General features: G+C 45.3%; 1 protein-coding gene across 1 annotated transcript; it reads left to right on the forward strand.

Moving 5' to 3' along the window:
* Positions 1 to 1,020: 1,020 nt before the first annotated feature.
* Positions 1,021 to 7,890, forward strand: LOC127585672 (ATP synthase subunit f, mitochondrial-like). Its single transcript, XM_052043324.1, has 4 exons — positions 1,021 to 1,080; positions 3,257 to 3,364; positions 6,339 to 6,455; positions 7,757 to 7,890. The coding sequence occupies exons 1-4, from the start codon at positions 1,065 to 1,067 to the stop codon at positions 7,783 to 7,785; spliced, it is 270 nt and encodes an 89-aa protein (XP_051899284.1). The 5' UTR covers positions 1,021 to 1,064; the 3' UTR covers positions 7,786 to 7,890.
* The last annotated feature ends 11,283 nt before the right edge of the window (positions 7,891 to 19,173 follow it).

Consider the following 19,173-nt stretch of genomic DNA (forward strand, 5'->3'; position numbering starts at 1 on the left):
ACAACGTTTCAAAGATATTTGGACAGATACATGGATAGGAAAGGTTTAGAAGGATATGGACCAAACACAGGCAAATGGGATTAGCATTCTGAATGGTTGCATCACGGTCTGGTATGGAAATTCCGAAGCATGGGAACACGAGAGGCTACAGAGAGGAGTGGACTCAGCCAGTTCCATCACAAGTACAGCTCTCCCCAGCACTGAGGACATCTACAAGAGGTGATGTCTCAGGAAGGCGACATCCATCATCAGGGACCCAGGCCATGATGCTGACACCAGGCAGAAGGTACAGGAGCCTGAGGACCCACACCTCAAAGTTCAACAGCTTCTTCCCCACTGCCGTCATGTTCTTGAATCAACCTGAAAAACCCTGACACTACCTCCGACTGTATTTCTTTTTCTCTCTCAACTTGCATTTAGTATCATTATTAGTGTCCCAGTCCAGATGAAGAACCCCGACCCGAAACATCATCTGTCCATTTCCCTCCACAGATGCTGCCTGACCCGCTGAGTTCCTCCAGGGTCTTGTGCGATGCTCCAGATTCCAGCATCTGCAGTCTCTTATGTCTCCTGGTACCGTTATGTTTATTTTGTTGTGTAAATTATATATAATTTATGTTCCTTTACGTTTATGTTAACTTATATTTGTATTGATGCTGCAAAAAACTAACTTTGATGGCATTTATACCCCGGGTATGGATGCCCGTGGCAATAAACTTGAACTTGAGGTGAAGTCGGCAGCTTGGTCAGCACGGACGAGTCGGGCCGAAGGGCCTGTGTCCTTGCTGTTTATGAAATGAAAATCCCATTGAGCCTTCGACGGGTTAAACTTGTTGCTTCACACATCACAACTAACCTTTCTGATTCGAGCAAAGTTTCCTCTCGCTGAAAGGGTCAAACTAAAAGAGAGAAGGAGCCTCCCACAGGTCAGGAAAATGGAGCGTCCTGTCGACGCTGATTGGACCCGCTGATCTGCCAGACGCCAGGCGATTGGATGGGAGGCGACGTCTCTCTAGCGGCGTCATCGCGCAGGAATTGCGCGGAGGGCAGGCAGGGCTGTGAAGATGGCGGACCGTCCAGGTGAGCGCGGGGGATACATTGTATAGTCCGGGGATACTGTGGCGTTCTGGAACGGCGGGACTGGATACAATGTATCCGACGAGGCGTTCGAAACAATGTATCCCGGGGGCTGGGGGGAATGGTGCACGGGGAGCGGAGAGCTGGAAGGATCTGTGAGCAAGGTCACCCTGAGTGGGTTGACTCCTGCCCCTAGGTACTTGTCTGGGCAGGAAGGGTGGAGGTCAATGTAGGGAAAGGATATAGGAGGGGGAAGGGAGGGGGGAGGGAGGGAGGGAAGGAAGGAAGGGGGAGGGAGGAGGAGGAGGAGGGAAGGGAGGGGAGGGGAGGGGGAGAGGGGGGAGGAGGAGGGAGGAGGAGGGGAAGGAGAGGGGGAGACGGGAAGGAGAAGGAGGGGAAGGAAGGGGGGAGGGAGGGAGGAAGGAAGGAGGGATCTAACCCACGTAGGGCGGTGGGCATGGGGGCGAGGCTGCTGGGCAAGAGGGATGAACATCGGGGTGGGTGGTGGAGACAACCCCAGACAGAGGATGTTGGACTCGGGGCCAGAATCATATCTAAGGGAGTATTGGCTGTGAGGTGCAGGGTGAAAGAGATGGGCCATGGGAGTTGATATTCAGCTGGAGGTTGAATACACCCTTGGGAGAGGGACTGTGTGTTGGATTATTGGGAGTTGAAGTGTCAGTGCCAGTCATTCCTGGGAGTAAGTGATAGACCTGGTAACAGTGAACATAGAACATCGCAGCACAGTACAGGCCCTTCGGCCCATGATGTTGTGCTGACATTTTATCCTGCTCTAAGATCTATCTAACCCTTCCCTCCCACATAGCCCTCCATTTTTCTATCATTCACGTGGCTATCTAAGAGTCTCTTAAATGTCCTAATGTATCTGCCTCCACCACTTCTGCCAGCAGTGCGTTCCATGCACCCACCACTCTGTAAAACAAAAACTGACATCCCCCCTTATACCTTCCTCCAGTCACCTTAAAATTATGTCCCCTCGTGTTAGCCATTTTCGCCCTGGGGAAAAAGTCTCTGTCCACTCGATCTATGCCTCTTATCATCTTGTACACCTCTATCAAGTCACCTCTCATCCTCCTCCTCTCCAAAGAGAACAGCCCTAGCTCGCTTCAACTCTCAACTCCCAGTGTAGCTTGGAGTCTTTGGAGGGAAAAGGAGTGTGATGGGAAAAATTAGCTCAGGAAATATGGATGTTGTAATTAATTGGGATCTGTGTTCAGTGTGATTTAGCTGACAAGGAGATGTGATTGTAGAGAGTTATTGTGCTTGGAGACACGAGACTGCAGGTACCGGAATCTGGAGGAACTCAGCGGGTCAGGCAGCATCTGTGGAGGGAAATGGAGAGTCAACGTTTTGGGTCAAGACGCTTCAAATGATTATTGTCCTTGTGTGTATGGTAACATTGCATTGTACCTCAGCACCTCCCGTTTGAGGATAGATTTAGTGGTAATGTTAATGATTTAAAAAAATCTGTTAGTGTTAAAATATTGTCAGTGGGAATTTGACGCATTTGCTAGCGAAAACCATTAAGATTTTAAATGAGCAGGTACTAAGATGGTTTTGAGTGGGATTGAAGGTATGGATATTTTTTAATTATGGATGCTGTAGGTGTCTGTGAATTAGAACATAGAACAATTACAGCACAGTTCAGGCCTCTTGGCCCACAAAGCTGTGCCGAACATGTCCCTACCCTAGAGATTACTAGGCTTACTCATAGCCCTCAATTTTACTCAGCTCCATATACCTATCTAATAGTCTCTTGAAAGACCCTATCATATCAGTCTCCACCACCATCTCCGGCAGCCCATTCCACACACTCACCACTCTCTGAGTAAAAAACTTACCCCTGACATCTCCTCTATATCCACTCCCCAGCACCTTAAATCTATGTCGTATGTCTGGACATTTGATACACTCGTAACATTTTTGATGGGCTGACTGTTACCAAGCTGAGGCAGACTTTGTGCTGCTATCATCTCACTGCCTGCAGTGCGCCAGGAAGGTGGGTGACCATCGAGGATGGACAATAAGTATTAACTCCTACGCTGAGTAAATAAATTAAAAATCGTGACCTTGTGAGGAAATCGCCAGAAGGGAAGTGTTTGTAGTTCCGTGCTTTGTGTCTGCAACAGGGTTTGACCTTGTGTTTCTGTGCCACCAGTTCCAATCACAGAGAAGCGGCTGATGGATGTGAAGCTTGGGGAGCTCTCCCGCTGGGTGGTTGCCCGGGATTTCACTCCCAATGGCATTCTGGGTGCTTTCCGGCGAGGTGAGTGTGTCAAACCGCTCGTCCCGGGAACGGGATGTTGAGAGGTACCAAAAGAAGGTACAAGAGAGGTGGCAGGTGTTGGAAATCTGGAGCCACACACACAAAGTGCTGTCCGACCTGCCGAGTTCCTGTGTGTGTGAAGCATCAAAAGGAGCTGCTGGAGGAGCTCAGCGGGTCAGGCAGCATCTGTGGAGGGAAATGGACATTTGAGGCCCTTCATCAGGACTGGAATAGTAGAGGGGAGATAGCCACTATAAAGAGTGGAGGGGAGGGGTTGGTAAGTGATGTGTGGATCCAGGTGAGGAGGGGGTCGATGGGCAGACAGAGTCAGGTGGGGGAGGGAAAAGTGGCGATAATGACAGAGGCTGGGAGGTGATGGGTGGAGAACCAAAAGATAAGATATCTTTATTAGTCACATGTACATCGAAACACAGTGAAATGCATCTTTTGCATAGAGTGTTCTGGGGGCAGCCCGCAAGTGTCGCCACGCTTCCGGCACCATCATCGCATGCCCACAACTTCCTAACCTGTACGTCTTTGGAATGTGGGAGGAAACCAGAGCACCTGGAGGAAACCCACGCAGACACGGGGAGAATGTACAAGCTCCTTACAGACAGCAGCTGGAGTTGAACCCGGGTCGCTGGCGCTGTAATAACGTTATGCTAACCGCTACACTACCGTGCCTGTGACAGCAAGACGTATAAAACATTAGAATTACTCCATGATGGCAACAAGTATGGAGCTCACAAATAACAACTTGGATAAATGCTTGGATAAGAATTGTGCCTCATGTACCGGTCATGATTCAATTAATCACTGTGATCCATTTGCTGTAACTAGCAGTGACCAAGAAACATTGATAGTAGACGAGGCATCAAAAGTCAAAGTGTGAAGCTCTGGCTCAGTGGAACTGAATAAATTGGTTGAAATGTGACAGATGTGATGAGTCACTTGGAGGTGAACTCCTCTAGCGTGTTACTTTATTCATGGCATGTGCTCGGTTTTAATAAATCTTAAGAAGAGTGCTGGGGTGCGCTGTCCTGAAAGTCCAGACTAGTTTTACTCCACTCAGACGGGTTGGGACTGACCTCGGATGCTAACTGCTACACTACCGTGCCTGCTACAAAGGACTGTAGATCATGGAATCTGATAAGAAAGGAGGGTGAAGAATCAAACGAGAGAGGGATGGTGGGCAGTTGGGAGCAGTGGAGTTGAGAGTTGTGAATTTAGACTTACATATCCCCTTACCCTTTTAATAAAACTTCATTTGTTAAATGCAACAAACCATCTGCTGGAGGAACTCAGCGGGTTGAGCAGCATCTGGGGGGAGGAATTGTCCATGTTTCGGGTCAAGACTCTGCCTTTGGACTTGATGCTGTTCTGATGCAGGGTTTCAACCCAAAACATGGACAATTCCTTTCCCCCCATGGATGCTGCTCGACCCGCTGAGTTCTCTTTGTTGCTCCAGATTCCAGCATTTGCAACCTCTTGTGTCATCATTTATTAAATATTTTTAAGTGGGTGACACATTGTTTGCAAATTAATTACGTGTGCTTCAAGGTCATGGTTTTGGTGTTGGGGTGGCTTGGAGATGAAGAGCCACCTTGGTTAAATGGGCATGTTCAGATTTGGGAGGGGTGTGTTAAGAATGGTTTCAGGATGATCCCCTTTAATAGGCTTCTGTAGGCCTATTATGACTAGGTATGCGTGGTTGTGCATGTATGTGTAAATGTATGTATATGCATCATTCTTCAATGGGGCAGGCATGGTAGTGTAGCAGTTAGCGTAACGTGATTACAGCGCCAGCGACCTGGGTTCATTTCCGGCCGCTGTCTGTAAGGCGTTTGTACGTTCTCCCTGTGACTGCGTGGGTTTGCTCCGCTTGCTTCCCATGTTCCAAAGACGTACAAGTTAGGAAGTTGTGGGCATGATGTGTTGGTGCTGGAAGCGTGACGACACTTAAGGTAAGATATCTTTATTAGTCACATGTACATTGAAACACACAGTGAAATGCATCTTTTGCGTAGAGTGTTCTGGGGGCAGCCCGCAAGTGTCGCCACGCTTCCGACTTCAACATAGCATGCCCACAACTTCCTAACCCGTATGTCTTTGGAATGTGGGAGGAAACCAGAGCACCCGGAGGAAACCCACACAGACACGGGAAGAACGTACAAACTCCTTACAGACAGTGGCCGGATTTGAACCTGGGTCACTGGCGCTGTAATAGCATTATGCTAGCCGTTACACTACCGTGTCTGCCCCCAGAACGCTCTATGCAAAAGATGCATTTCACTGTGTGTTTCGACGTACATATGACTAACAAAGATATCTCATTAGGATATACTTCCATTTGTGGAGTGATTAATTCCACCCATTTTAAGTAAATGTCGATTAATTAAAGTCTGGGCTGGGGTGGAGTAGGGTTAATGGTGTGGCAAGCAGTTTAATGAGCAAGAATGTTTGATATCTACTGACCTTTAGGATGACTGGTTTACTGCTGGTACCGCTGGTAAGTGACTTGGCTATTGACACTTGATCACACAGTAGCTCACAAAAGTCTGGAGGTCAGGCAGCACCTATGGAGGGAAATGGACAGTTGATGGTTCTGGTCGAGGCCCTTCATCTGGACTGTTCTCAACTGGTTCAGATACCTTAACTACCTAGTCCAGGTGAAAGGTCTCGATCTGAAATGTTGATTATCCATTTCCCTCCATAGATGCTGCCTGACCTGGTGAGTTCCTCCAGCCTTTTACCTGTTGTATCTGCAGTCACTTATGTTGATACTTGCTCGTTAGCTAGTAAGTGAATAATGGGTGCTCTGAGAGGAAAGGTAGGAAAGTGCAGTAGTGGATTTGGTTTCCCTTACACGGGACAGCACCACACTCTGCACGGTTGTCGTTTTTGACATGGGCAGGGAATACTGACTAGGATTTAACCCATGTCTCTGGTGCTTCCTTCCCTCCCCATTTTCCAGGCCATGATCGATACTACAACAAGTATATCAACGTGAAACGAGGAGGCATTGGTGGGGTTGCCATGTTGCTGGCTGGTTATGTTATCGTCAGTTACATCTGGGAGTATGATCACCTGAGTAAGTGGAATCGTTTAGTAGAGGGGTAGTGAAAGATACGGTGCCTGGCACATCTGAATTAATGATCTGGTGATGGTTCTAATCCTATCACAAGAGCTGAGAAATTTAAATTCAGATGGAATAAATCTGGAAAATAAATCTAGTATTGGTGACCATGATGCAACTAGATTATTTGTTTTAAAATAAAGACTCATGACTGTTAGGGACAGAAATATTCTTAGTTTGCTATGTGGTCAACACTTCACTGTCTAAGGGTGTGGCCTAGGGGGCAATCAGCTGCCAGTATAAAAGAATCTCCTTAATATTAAGATGAAGCTAACTTTCTTCCATCCCAGGGTTGTGAGTTTTTGGAATGCCCTATCTTTTGGATTTGAGTCCTTCTCTGGAGACTTGAGCATGTAATCTGGTGGGCACTCCCAGGGCAGTACTGAGAGAATCCTTGCCAAGTTTCATGAGAGGCATTAACCTGAGGCCTTATCTGCTCTCACCTAAATTCAAGAACATAGAACAGTACAGCATGTATAATAAATATAACAATACCTGTACTGAACACTATGCCAAATGAATTTGCCAGATGCCTGATTATTTCTGTAATTTGTCAATTTTTTTAACCTTTATTAATGTATAAAATAAACTGGTTAGACAACATCTTTTGTCCATAAATACCTGAATTCAATAATAAATGTAATATGTCGAGAGTAAGCATCACACGATGTTGGTGCTGGCAGCTGCTAAATGCAGGTCCAACATTCACTAGAGAAAGATCTAAAAAAAACCCTGTGAATATATTTTATCTCTTTTTTTTGTTAGATCAAGAGATCACACATCTGTAATTCCAAAAGAGCAAGTGACCTGATATCCTTCAGAATCACTGAGGTCATGGATCTTGCGATACACAGTTTAACAAACACCCTACCAATACTTGTGTACTTTGGGATATGAGATAATGAAATACATCATAAAGATTCAAGTCTTTTATAAGCTTTGTAATGGACATGCTGTTTCTACTGTTTAAGAGTGTCTTAGATACATGAATATGCAGAGAATGGAGGGATAGGTACCATGTGCAGGTAGAAGGGGTTAATTAGGCATCATTAGCATAGTGGGCTTGTTCTATGTTCTAAAAATGAGTAAGTGTGCTAGATCCTGACTACCTGAATGTCAGGTTGGGTGTAAGAATAAAACTCCTTGAGCTAGGTTTGGTTTGACTGTGATCTGGTTGGGGTTTAATATCCAAGGAGATCTTGAATTTGTATTGCTGACATTTTTCTGACTGACCTACTGGTTTTATGTCCTTGTAGAGCACGAACGTTGGAGGAAGTACCACTGAATCACTGGTGAACCCCAGGCCTTTCCGCTCGCTGTATTTATGGAGCTGTCAACAAACAAGCCTTTGAGTTGTAATCATGGAAAATAAACTAATGGCTGGTTTGAATGCTGCATTCTTTGTTTTTATTGTGGGGGTGGCATCTATTTCTATGTTACGGACCATATATGGTATGGAGATGTTTAATACTGATACTCATTTTGTGCTGTTAATTCTGGTTAGTGTTGAAATTGACAGCAAAGATAATGAAGCATTAATGTTGCAACCAAGAAGAGGAAGGAACACTGTTGGTCGTTAGTAACAAAACGAGGCTTTCTAACCATCTGGGCTCTCCCTGCGTTCTCCTGTATTCCAAATTTCAAGCAACTGCTATGTTCTGCATCTCGGGTCCATACAGGTCCTTTATTTCTTCTGTGCTCTGTCCTGGTTTACACCTCCTCTGGAGAGATGAGCAGCCCTTACCCAGTCTTCAGCACTCTCTCCTCATCAACACCACTTTGTGTCATCTACATCTGCTGCCTTTACCCTCTTCATCCTTCTCTGTAATTTTAGACATGCCTGTTTTCTAATTTTTCCCTGAGAGGTTCATTGACCTGAAACAGTCAGTTTCCCTCTCCCACAGATGCTGCCTGACCTGCTGAGCATTTAAAACATCATCTTAATTGTCCACCGTTTAAAGATGGCTCCAGACCACGGCAGTGTGGTTGACTTTTGATGGGGCGGAAATGGTGAGAGCTGTAGACCGTGTCGAGGTGGAGTGGGGTGAAAGATAATTCCTACACTGGAGCAGCAAGCACGTGCCTGATTTGGCCATAAATCTTCAACAAGCAGCAGGAACAGGCTTCCTATATGCCAAAGTGTTTGTGACTGATGTGTATCAGCATAACCTCTTTCAAGGGGGCATGACAGCTGGTGTGGAGACGTTTCAATTAGTGGGAGAGAATTAAATGATGGGGGGCAGTTACGATATGTGTTGGCGTTCATTTAAAGCTGAGATGCGTAGGAATTTCTTCTTACAGAGGATGGTCTCTCTCTGGAATTCTAAACTAGATGTTGTGGAGGCTCGATCTTTGGAAGGATTTAAAAAGAAGCAAGATAATTTTTTGAAAGATTAGGGGAATTGATGGCTATGGGAACTGTCATGGAAGAGGAGATGAGGCTGGGGCAGATCGAATGTTGGGGCAGGCAGAAGGGGCTGAGTGGCCGACTCCTGCTCCTATCTTCTTGTGTTCGGGTCATAGAATGTTGGTGAGAATCGAGGAAGGGCACAAGCAGGTTATTTTAAGTTTCAGAGAAGTTGGGAGAAAGGTGTATAGGAGAAAGGGAATATCTGTCATAGAGTGAATGGGGATGAGTTGTAGGTGATATCCAGCCAAAACGGTTAATGGGGGCAAGTAGAGTGTGCTGACACACAGAAATGGAATGTGTTGCAAATGGCAGGGCTGTGGGACATGCCCAGAAGGTCAGGCTGTGCTGATGGGGAGAGAAAAACTGAGCCAAAGCACAAATGGATGTCTTACAGCAGAAATGGCCCGTTGTGATACAGACAGAGAAAGTGAGTTACCTGAGGTGGGAGATGTTGATAATGAGTCGGGAAGGCTGCAATGTGCCTAGGCAGAAGATGAGGTGGTGTTCCTCAGGCTTGCACTGGGCCTCATTGTAACAGTGCATGGAGTCTCAGACAGGTAGATCAGAGTGGGATGGAGAATTAAAGTGGCAGGCAACCAGAAGCTGAGAGTCCGTTCTGCAGATCGAATGCAGGAACTCCACAAAGCAATCACCTACACTGCGCTTGGTTTCTCCACTGTCGAGGAGATCACTTGTGAACATGGAATGCAGTGAGCTAGATTAGAAAAAGTGCAAGTGAATCACTGCCTCACATGGAAGGACTGTGGGGGTCGGTGGGTGGTGGGGAGGGAAGAGGTGAAGAGTCAGGTGTTGCACCTCCTGCAGTTGCATGGGAAAGTGCAATACGTCAGTGTTACGGACTCAGTGAATGTCCCTTTAAGATAGAGAGTGTGTGTGTGTGTGGGGCGTGCTTACTTCAATAGAAGATAAAGGACGTAATGACGTTGTTGAAGAAGTCAGAAGAGAGAGAGAGAGAGAAGGGAGAGAGATACCAGCCTGCTAGTGTTCTCTATTGATGGATGAGAAACAATAACTGTGTCTGCCACAGAAATCCATGTATGGAAATTGGAAGTAATCCGGTGGAGTTCACTTTGTTGCTGACCTGTAGAAGGAAACAGGTATTTGTGTGTGGACGACCACGATTCAGATGCTTTTCGGGGTGAGGAAGTCACTACCGAGTAAACACTGAAGTGTCATTTGGGTTCCATCGTGGAACGTTTGGATTTCGTAATTACTCTCTCTATGTTCTCTACATCTACGACTTATCTTCAGACAACGGTGGTTGTTGAAGAAGCCTTTGCTCATGTTTCACCTTATGACTTGTGGAACTGAACTTTAAGAACCATTCCTGGACTTGGAGTTTGGGACTTTGCCACACACACACACACACACGAAGAGTTTAGTTTTTGGGGTTAATGTTCAAGGTTTAACATTTTTGAATTCTAACATACTAACATTTTTACATTTATTTTTTGTATTATCATAAGTAGTGATTAATAAAATAGTTTTTAACGCTGAATCATGCTTAGTGTGTTTCTTTTGTTGCTGGTTCGTGACAGTCAGGGAGTAGTTGGTGGGGCCAGTGCAGATGGAGCTACAGCTGCCATTGGTGCAGCAATGAAATAAGGAGATGAATAACCTCCAATGAAATATGGAGAATAGCCAAAGTTTTTCCTTTGTTTAAGGACAGCATTAGGGATAATGCAGAAAATTATAGGCCAGTGAACCTTACTTCGACGGTAGTGAAATTATTGGAAACGAATCTTAGGCATAGGATGTGCTTGCATTTGGAAAAGCATGGGATTATTAGGTATAGTCAGCATGGCTTTGTGCAGGGGAGGACACGTCTCACAAAGTTTTTTTGAAGTGGAAGCGAGGATGATTGATGAGAGTAGAGCAATGGATGTTGTATGCATGGGCTTCAGTAAAGCAGTTGACAAGGTCCCTCAGGTAGACTGATCCAGAAGATCAAGGCACGAGGGATCCATGAGACTTGGTTGATTGGATTCAAAATTGACTTGTCCATAGAAGACAGAGGGCAGTGGTGGAGGGGTGTCTTGTGGAGGTCTGTGACCTGTGGTGTTCCACAAGTATCCATGCTGGGACCTCTGTTGTGTGTGATATCTATATAAATGATCTTGATGACAGTGTAGGTGGGCTGATGAGTAAGTTTGCAGGCTACACAAAAATTGGCAGAATTGTGAACAGTGAGGAAGGTTGTCAAAGAATACTGAAGGATTTCGACCAATTGGAAATGTGGGCAGAGAAATGGCAAATGGAGTTTAATCCGGACAAGTGTGAGGTGTTACTTTGGAGATCAAATGTCAGAGGAAAGTATACAGTAAATAGCAGGACTTTTAAGAGCACTGATGTACAGAGGGATGTTGGGGTGCAAGTCCACAGCTCCCTGAAAGTGGAGACACAAGTAGATGGTTTAGAGCATAAATGCTTTCATTGGCTGGGGTATAGATTATAAAAGTTGGGAAGTCATGTTGCAACTATATAAAACTTTGTTTCGGCCTCATTTGGAATATTGTGTGCAGTTCTGTTTTCCACATTACAGGAAGAATGTGGAGGCTTTGTAGTGGGTACAGAAGACGTCCACCAGGTCTTGGCCTGGATTAGAGAGTATTAGCTATAAGGAGAGGTTAGACAAAGGTGGATTGTTTTCTCTGGGACGTTGGAAACTGAGTGGCAATGTGATCGGAGTATATAAAATTATGAGAGGCGTAGACAATGGAGAATGATAATTATTAACATTACCAACTGTATGTGCAGTTAAATTATTCCTGAAAAAAAATTCCTTTTAGGTGGGAGGTTTTACGGACTCGGTGAATGTCCCTTCAAGTTAGAATTAATTGTGTGTGTGTGTGTGTGTGTGTGTGTGTGTGTGTGTGTGTGTGGGGCATGCTTACGTCAACAGAAGATAAAGGACGTAATGACGTCAAAGAGGGCAGTTGGAGAGAGAGAGAGAGGGACAGAGACAGAGAAAGAGAGAGAGAGAGAGCGAGAGAGAAAGGGAGAGACACCAGCCTGCTAGTTTTCTCTATCGATGGATGAGAAACAATAACTGTGTCTGTCACTGCAATCCACATATGGAAATTGGAAGTAATCCAGTGGCATTCACTTTGTTGCTGACCTGTAGAAGGAAACAGGTATTTGCGTGGACAACCACGAGTTGGATGCTCTTCGGGGTGAGGAAGACACTACCGAGTAAACACTGAGGTGTCGTTTGGGTTCCATCGTGGAACGTTTGGATTTCGTAATTACTCTCTCTATGTTTTCTCTACATCTACGTCTTATCTTCAGACAACGGTGGTTGTTGAAAAAGCCTTTGCTCATGTTTCACCTTATGGCTTGCTGAACTGAACTTTAAGAACCATTCCTGGACTTGGAGTCTTGGAGACAGGGAATGGAAGGCTACAGATCATAATTAATATTTATTAATCACATGTACATCGAAACACACAGTGAAATGCGTCTTGTTGCGTAGGATGTGCCGGGGGCAGCCCGCAAGTGTCGGTGCACTTCCGTTGCTGACATAGCATGCCCACAACTTCCTAACTTGTACATCTTTGGAATGTGGGAGGAATCTGGAGCACCCGGAGGAAACCCACGCAGACACGGGGAGAACATACAAACTCCTTACAGACAGGGGCGGGAATTGAACCCGGGTCACTGGCACCATAATGGCGTTACACTAACCGCTACACCACTGTGCCATATTGCAGACAGATGGGATTAGTTTAATTTGGCATCATAGTCAGCACAGACATTATGGGCTGAAAGGCCTCTTCCTGTGCTGCACTGTTCTGTGTTCTATATTCTAAGATCAAATAGTCAGACCTATAAACTTACCACCAAGTTTGAAGATCTGGGCCTCTGTACCTCCCTTTGCAACTGGATCCTTGACTTCCTCATGGGTAGATGTCAATCAGTATGGATTGATAACATCAATCAGTAAGGATGGATTCAGAATTGGCTTGCCTGTAGAAAGCAGAGGGTTGTGGTGGAGGGAGTGCATTCAGATTGGAGGGCTGTGACTAGTGGTGTCCCGCAGGGATCGGTTCTGGGACCTCTACTTTTCGCGATTTTTATTAATGACTTGGATGATGGGGTGGAAGGGTGGGTTAGCAAGTTTGCAGACGACACAAAGGTCAGTGGTGTTGTGGATAGTGTGGAGGGCTGTCGCAGCTTACAGAGGGGTATTGATAGGATACAGAGCTGGGCTGAGAAGTGGCAGATGGAGTTCAATCCGGAGAAGTGTGATGTGGTACACTTTGGAAGGACTAACTCCAAGGCAGAGTACAAGGTTAATGGCAGGATTCTGGGTAGTGTGGAGGAGCAGAGGGATCTGGGGGTTCATATCCACAGATCACTGAAAGTTGCCTCACAGGTGGATAGGGTAGTTAAGAAAGCTTATGGGATGTTAGCTTTCATAAGTCGTGGGATCGACTTAAGAGCCATGGGGTAATGATGCAGCTCTACAAAACTCTGGTTAGACCACACTTAGAGTACTGTCCCCAATTCTGGTCGCCTCATTATAAGAAGGATGTGGAGGCGTTGGAAAGGGTGCAGAGGAGATTTACCAGGATGCTGTCTGGATTAGAGAGTATGCATTATGAGGAGAGACTAAGGGAGCTAGGGCTTTACTCATTGGAGAGAAGGAGGATGAGAGGAGACATGATAGAGGTATACAAAATATTAAGAGGAATAGGTAGCGTGGACAGCCAGCCCCTCTTTCCCAGAGCACCAATGCTCAATACAAGAGGGCATGGCTTTAAGGTAATGGGTGGGAAGTTCAAGGGAGATGTCAGAGGGAGGTTTTTCACCCAGAAAGTGGTTGGTGTATGGAATGCACTGCCTGGGGTGGTGGTGGGGGCTAATACGTTGGTCAAGTTCAAGAGATCGAATGGCCTGTTCAGTGCTGTACTGTTCTATAAGCATATGGAGGAATTTAAAATAGAGGGATATGTGGGAGGAAGGGGTTAGATTGTCTTAGGCGTAGGTTGAAAATCAGCACAACATGGTGGGCCAAAGGGCTTGTATCATGCTGTATTGTTCTATGGTTCTATGGATAACAACATCTCCTCCTCACTGATCATCAACACAGGTACACCTCAAGGCTGTGTGCTTAGCCCCCTGCTCTAGTCTCATACACCCAAGACTGTGGCTAAACACAGCTCCAATACCATTTACAAATTCACCAACGACACTGTTGTTGGCAAAATCACTTTTGCTGATGAGTACAGGAAATAGAACATCTAGTTGAGGTGTTGCAACAACAAGCTCATGCTTATCATCAACAAAACCAGGGAGTTAACTACTGACTTCAGAAAGGGGAGGTTAGGAAACTAGGTACCAGTTGTCGTTGGTGAGTCAGAGGTGGAGGGAGTGGTCTAGATAGGTAGGAGAGAGGAATCCTAGTCCACATATTGACTGGGACTCCCACACTGTGAAAGGGCTGGATGGCTTGGAATTTGTCAAATGTGTTCAGGAAAGTTTTCTGAATCAATATATAAGGTACCAACGAGAGAGAATGCAATACTTGATCTCCTATTAGGGAACCAGACAGGTCAGGTGACAGAAGTATGTGTAGGTGAGCATTTTGGGTCCAGTCACCATAATGTCATTAGTTTCAAGTTAATTATGGATAAGTCTGGTCCTCGAGTTGAGGTTCTAAATTAGATAAAGGCCAATTTTGTGGAAATGAGAAAGGATCTAGGAAGAGTGGATTGGGACAAGTTGTTTTCTGGCAAGGATGTGTTCAGTAAGTGGAAGGCCTTCAAAAGCGAAATTTTGAGAGTGCAGAGTTTGCATGTTCCTGCCAGGATTAAAGGCAAAGTTAACAAGCATAGGGAATCTTGGTTTTCAAGGGATATTGGCGATCTGGTTAAGAAAAAGAGAGAGGTGTATAGCAGGTATAGGCAACTGAAGAGTATAGAAAATGTAAGAAAATACTAAAAAAGGAAATCAGGAAGGCAAAAAGACATGAGGCTGCTTTGGCAGATAATGTGAAAGTAAACCCAAAGGGTTTCTACAAGTATATGAAGAGTAAAAGGATGGTAAGGGACAAAATTGGTCCCCTAGAAGATCAGAGTGGTTGTCTATGTGTGGAGCCTCAGGAGATGGGGGAGATCTTAAACAATTTTTATGCCAGAAACCGGCATAGTGTATATGGAAGAAAGGGAAACAAGCAGTAGTGTCATGGAACATATAGAGATTAAAGAGGAGGAAGTGCTTTCTGCCTTACAGCAAATAAAGTTAGATAAATCCCCTGGGCCTGACAAGATATTTCCTCGGACATTGAGGGAGACTAGTGTAGAAATTGCAGGGGCCCTGGCAGATATATTTAAAATGTCCTTAGCCACAGGTGAAGTGCCGGAGGACTGGAGGGTAGCTCATGTTGTTCCGTTGTTTAAAAAAGGCTCTAAAAGTAAACCAGGTAAACCGGTGAGCCTGACATCAGTAGTAGGTAAATTATTGGAAGGTGTTCTGAGAGATCGGATACACAAGTATTTGGACAGCCAAGGGCTGATTAAGGATAGTAAGCATGGCTTTGTGCGTGGTAGATCGTGTTTAACGAATCTTGTAGAGTTTTTTGAGGAGGTTACCAAGAAAGTAGATGAAGGAAAGGCTGTGGATGTCGTCTACATGGACTTTAGTAAGGCCTTTGACAAGGTCCCAAATGGGAGCTTAGTTCAGAAGGTTCAGACACTAGGTATCCATAGAAAGGTTGTAAACTGGATTCAAAATTGGCTTTGTGGGAGAAGACAGAGAGTGGTAGTGGATGATTGTTCCTCAGACTGGAGGCCTGTGACTAGTGGTGTGCCTCGGGGATCTGTGGTGGGGCCATTGTTGTTTGTTGTCTGTATCAATGATCTAGATGATAATGTGGTAAATTGGATCAGCAAGTTTGCTGATGACACTAAGATTGGAGGCGTTGTGGACAGTGAGGAAGGCTTTCACAGCTTGCAGAGGGATCTGAACCAACTGGAAAAATGGACCAGAAAATGGCAGATAGAATTTAATGCAGACAAGTGTGAGGTGTTGCATATTGGAAGGACAAATCAAGGTAGGACATACACAGTAAATGGTAGGGCACTAAGGAATGTGGAGGAACAAAGGGATCTGGCAGTTCAGATACATAATTCCTTGAAAATGGCGTCACAGGTAGTAGACAGGGTTGTAAAGAAGGCTTTTGGCATCCTGGCATTCGTAAATCAAAGTATAGGAGTTGGGATGTTACGGTGAGGTTGTATAAGACATTGGTGAAGCCAAATTTGGAGTATTGTGTGCGGTTCTGGTCACCTAATTATAGGAAGGATATCAGTAAGATTGAAAGAGTGCAGAGGAGATTTACTAGAATGTTGCCGGGTCTTCGGGAGTTGAGTTAAAGGGAAAGATTGAACAGGATAGGACTTTATTCCTTGGAGCGTAGAAGAATGAGGGGAGATTTGATAGAGGTTTACAAAATTATGAGGGGCATAGACAGAGTTAATGCGAGTAGGCTATTTCCACCTAGATTAGGAGAGATAAGTACGAGAGGACATGGCTTTAGGGTGAAAGGGGAAAGGTTTAGGGGGAACAACAGGGGGAACGTCTTCACTCAAAGAGTGGTGGGAGTGTGGAACGGGCTGCCATCTGATGTAGTAAATGCGGGCTCACTCTTGAGTTTTAAGAATAAATTGGATAGATACATGGACAGAAGACGTCTAGAGGGTTATGGACTGGGTGCAAGTAAATGGGACTAGCGAAATAACGTTTCGGCACAGACTAGAAGGGCTGAATGGCCTGTTTTCTGTGCTGTAGTGTTCTATAGTTCTATGGTTCTATGAACGTACAGCCCACCATGGAGTTTGTGAGTATTAAGCTGTCACCAGCTTGATTTAACTTGGGTGTAATCTGAGGGACATAATTGGCTCAAAGTAGCCAGTATGAAGCAATATTTTTGTCCTCTTAGAGGTTTTAATTTGCGGGTGATGTTTTTCCTAAGCACCTCTGTCAGTAAGTGCAATCTCTATTAAAGAACTGCAGTTGATGAAAGTGAAGCAATAGTGCAATATTCTGCCAAAAAGTGATTGACTGAAATATTACCTCTGCTCTCCTCTTCACAAATGCTGCCTGACGTTGAGTGTTTCCAGTAATTTTTGTAACTGAATAATATCAAAGTCAAAAGATCAATGATCAAAGTTGAGCTTAATGTTATATGTACAAGTACATGTATGCATGGGTGCATGAAAAACTTACTTGCAGCAGCATCACAGGCACATAGCATCAGATAAGCAGCATTCACAAGAAAAACATAAATTATACACAACTTTTACAAGAAAGAACAGAATTAGAACAAAGAAAAACAAAGTCCATTTTAGTGCAATGTGATCAAAGTGGGTACAGTTTTGCTAAACTCTAGTGATTAGGGTTGTGCTGGTTGGTTGAAGGGAAGTTACTGTTGTTAAACCTGGTGGTGTCGGACTTCAGGCTTCTGTACCTCCTGTCCAATGACAGCTGCAAGAAGATGGCATGGCCTGGATGGTGGGGATCTTTGATGGTGGCCATTGCCTTCTTGAGGAAGCACCTCCTGTAGATACCACCGATGGTGGTGAGGGATGTGCCCGTGATGTATTGGGCGGAATCCACTACTCTCCTGTGCATTCAAATTGCTGCTATATCTTCTGGTTCTTAGTGTTGGTGCCTGGTTCTAAAGTGGAGCTGACTATACAGGAGTAAATTCTCTCTTTAGGTCCCACATTGGGATCTGTGGGATCCTCGTTTTCCACCCCACCAGCTTCTGCATTCAGTCGATCATCCTTGGCAATTTTTGCCACCTCCAATGAGATTCCAGACCAGATATATCTTCCCCTCCCCTCTCTTTCAGTTCTTCAAAGGGACCATTCCTTGGTCTGTCCTTCCATCTCCACCAGCCATGTCCTTTCTGAAGGCACTTTCCCATACAATGTCTGTCCTTTCACCTCCTCCCTCCTCACCATCAGGGACCTAACAGCCCTTCCAGGAAGCAGTGATCTACTTGCACTTCTTTCGGACCTGTGTACTGCAATTGGTGCTACATTGTGGACTCCTTTACAGCGGGTACCATCATTAAAGATTTCCAACCATCTTCTCACACATACCATCGGGCAGGAGGTAATGTCCCATACCACCAAGTTCAAGAACAGCTCAAATACTAGAGTTCACAGCCTTAAAGGTGAGAGGGGGAAAGTTTGAGATTTGCAGGACAAGTTTTTTTACACAGAGAGTGGTGGGTGTCTGGAACACGATGCCAGAGGAGGTGGTGGAAACAGATGTGATAGCAATGTTTAAGAAGCATTGAGACAGGCACATGAACAATCAGGGAATGGAGGGCTACAGATCATAATTAATATTTATTAATCACATGTTCATCGAAACACACAGTGAAATGCATCTTGTTGTGTAGAATGTGCTGGGGGCAACCTGCACGTGTTGCCACACTTCCGTTGCTGACATAGCATGCCCACAACTTCTTAACCCAAACGTCTTTAGAATGTGGGAGGAAACCCACGTAGACAAGGGGAGAACGTACAAACTCCTTACAGACAGTGGCGGGAATTGAACCCGGGTCACTGGCACCATAATAGCGTTACACTAACCGCTACACCACTGTGCCATATTGCAGACAGATGGGATTAGTTTAATTTGGCATCATAGTCAGCACAGACATTATGGGCTGAAAGGCCTCTTCCTGTGCTGCACTGTTCTGTGTTCTATATTCTAAGATCAAGACATCAGACCTACAAACTTATCACCAAGTTTGAAGATCTGGGCCTCTGTACCTCCCTTTGCAACTGGATCCTTGACTTCCTCATGGGTAGATGTCAATCGGTATGGATTGATAACAACATCTCGTCCTCACTGATCATCAACACAGGTGCACCTCCAGGCTGTGTGCTTAGCCCCCTGCTCTAGTCTCTTACACCCAAGACTGTGGGTAAGCACAGCTCCAGTACCATCTATAAATTCGCCAACGACACCACTGTTGGCAAAATCACCGTTGCTGATGAGTCAGTGTACAGGAAATAGAACATCTAGTTGAGGGGTGTTGCAACAACAAGCTCATGCTTATCATCAACAAAACAAAGGAGCCAATCATTGAATTCAGAAAGAGCAAGTTGGGAGACCATGTACCAGTTGTCGTTGGTGAGTCAGAGGTGGAGGGAGTGGTTTAGATAGGTAGGAGAGAGGGAATCCTAGTCTATGATTGGCTGGTGGCCCCAAACGGCCTGA

This window comes from Pristis pectinata, chromosome 33 (assembly GCF_009764475.1).
Source record: "Pristis pectinata isolate sPriPec2 chromosome 33, sPriPec2.1.pri, whole genome shotgun sequence".
NCBI lineage: Eukaryota > Metazoa > Chordata > Chondrichthyes > Rhinopristiformes > Pristidae > Pristis > Pristis pectinata.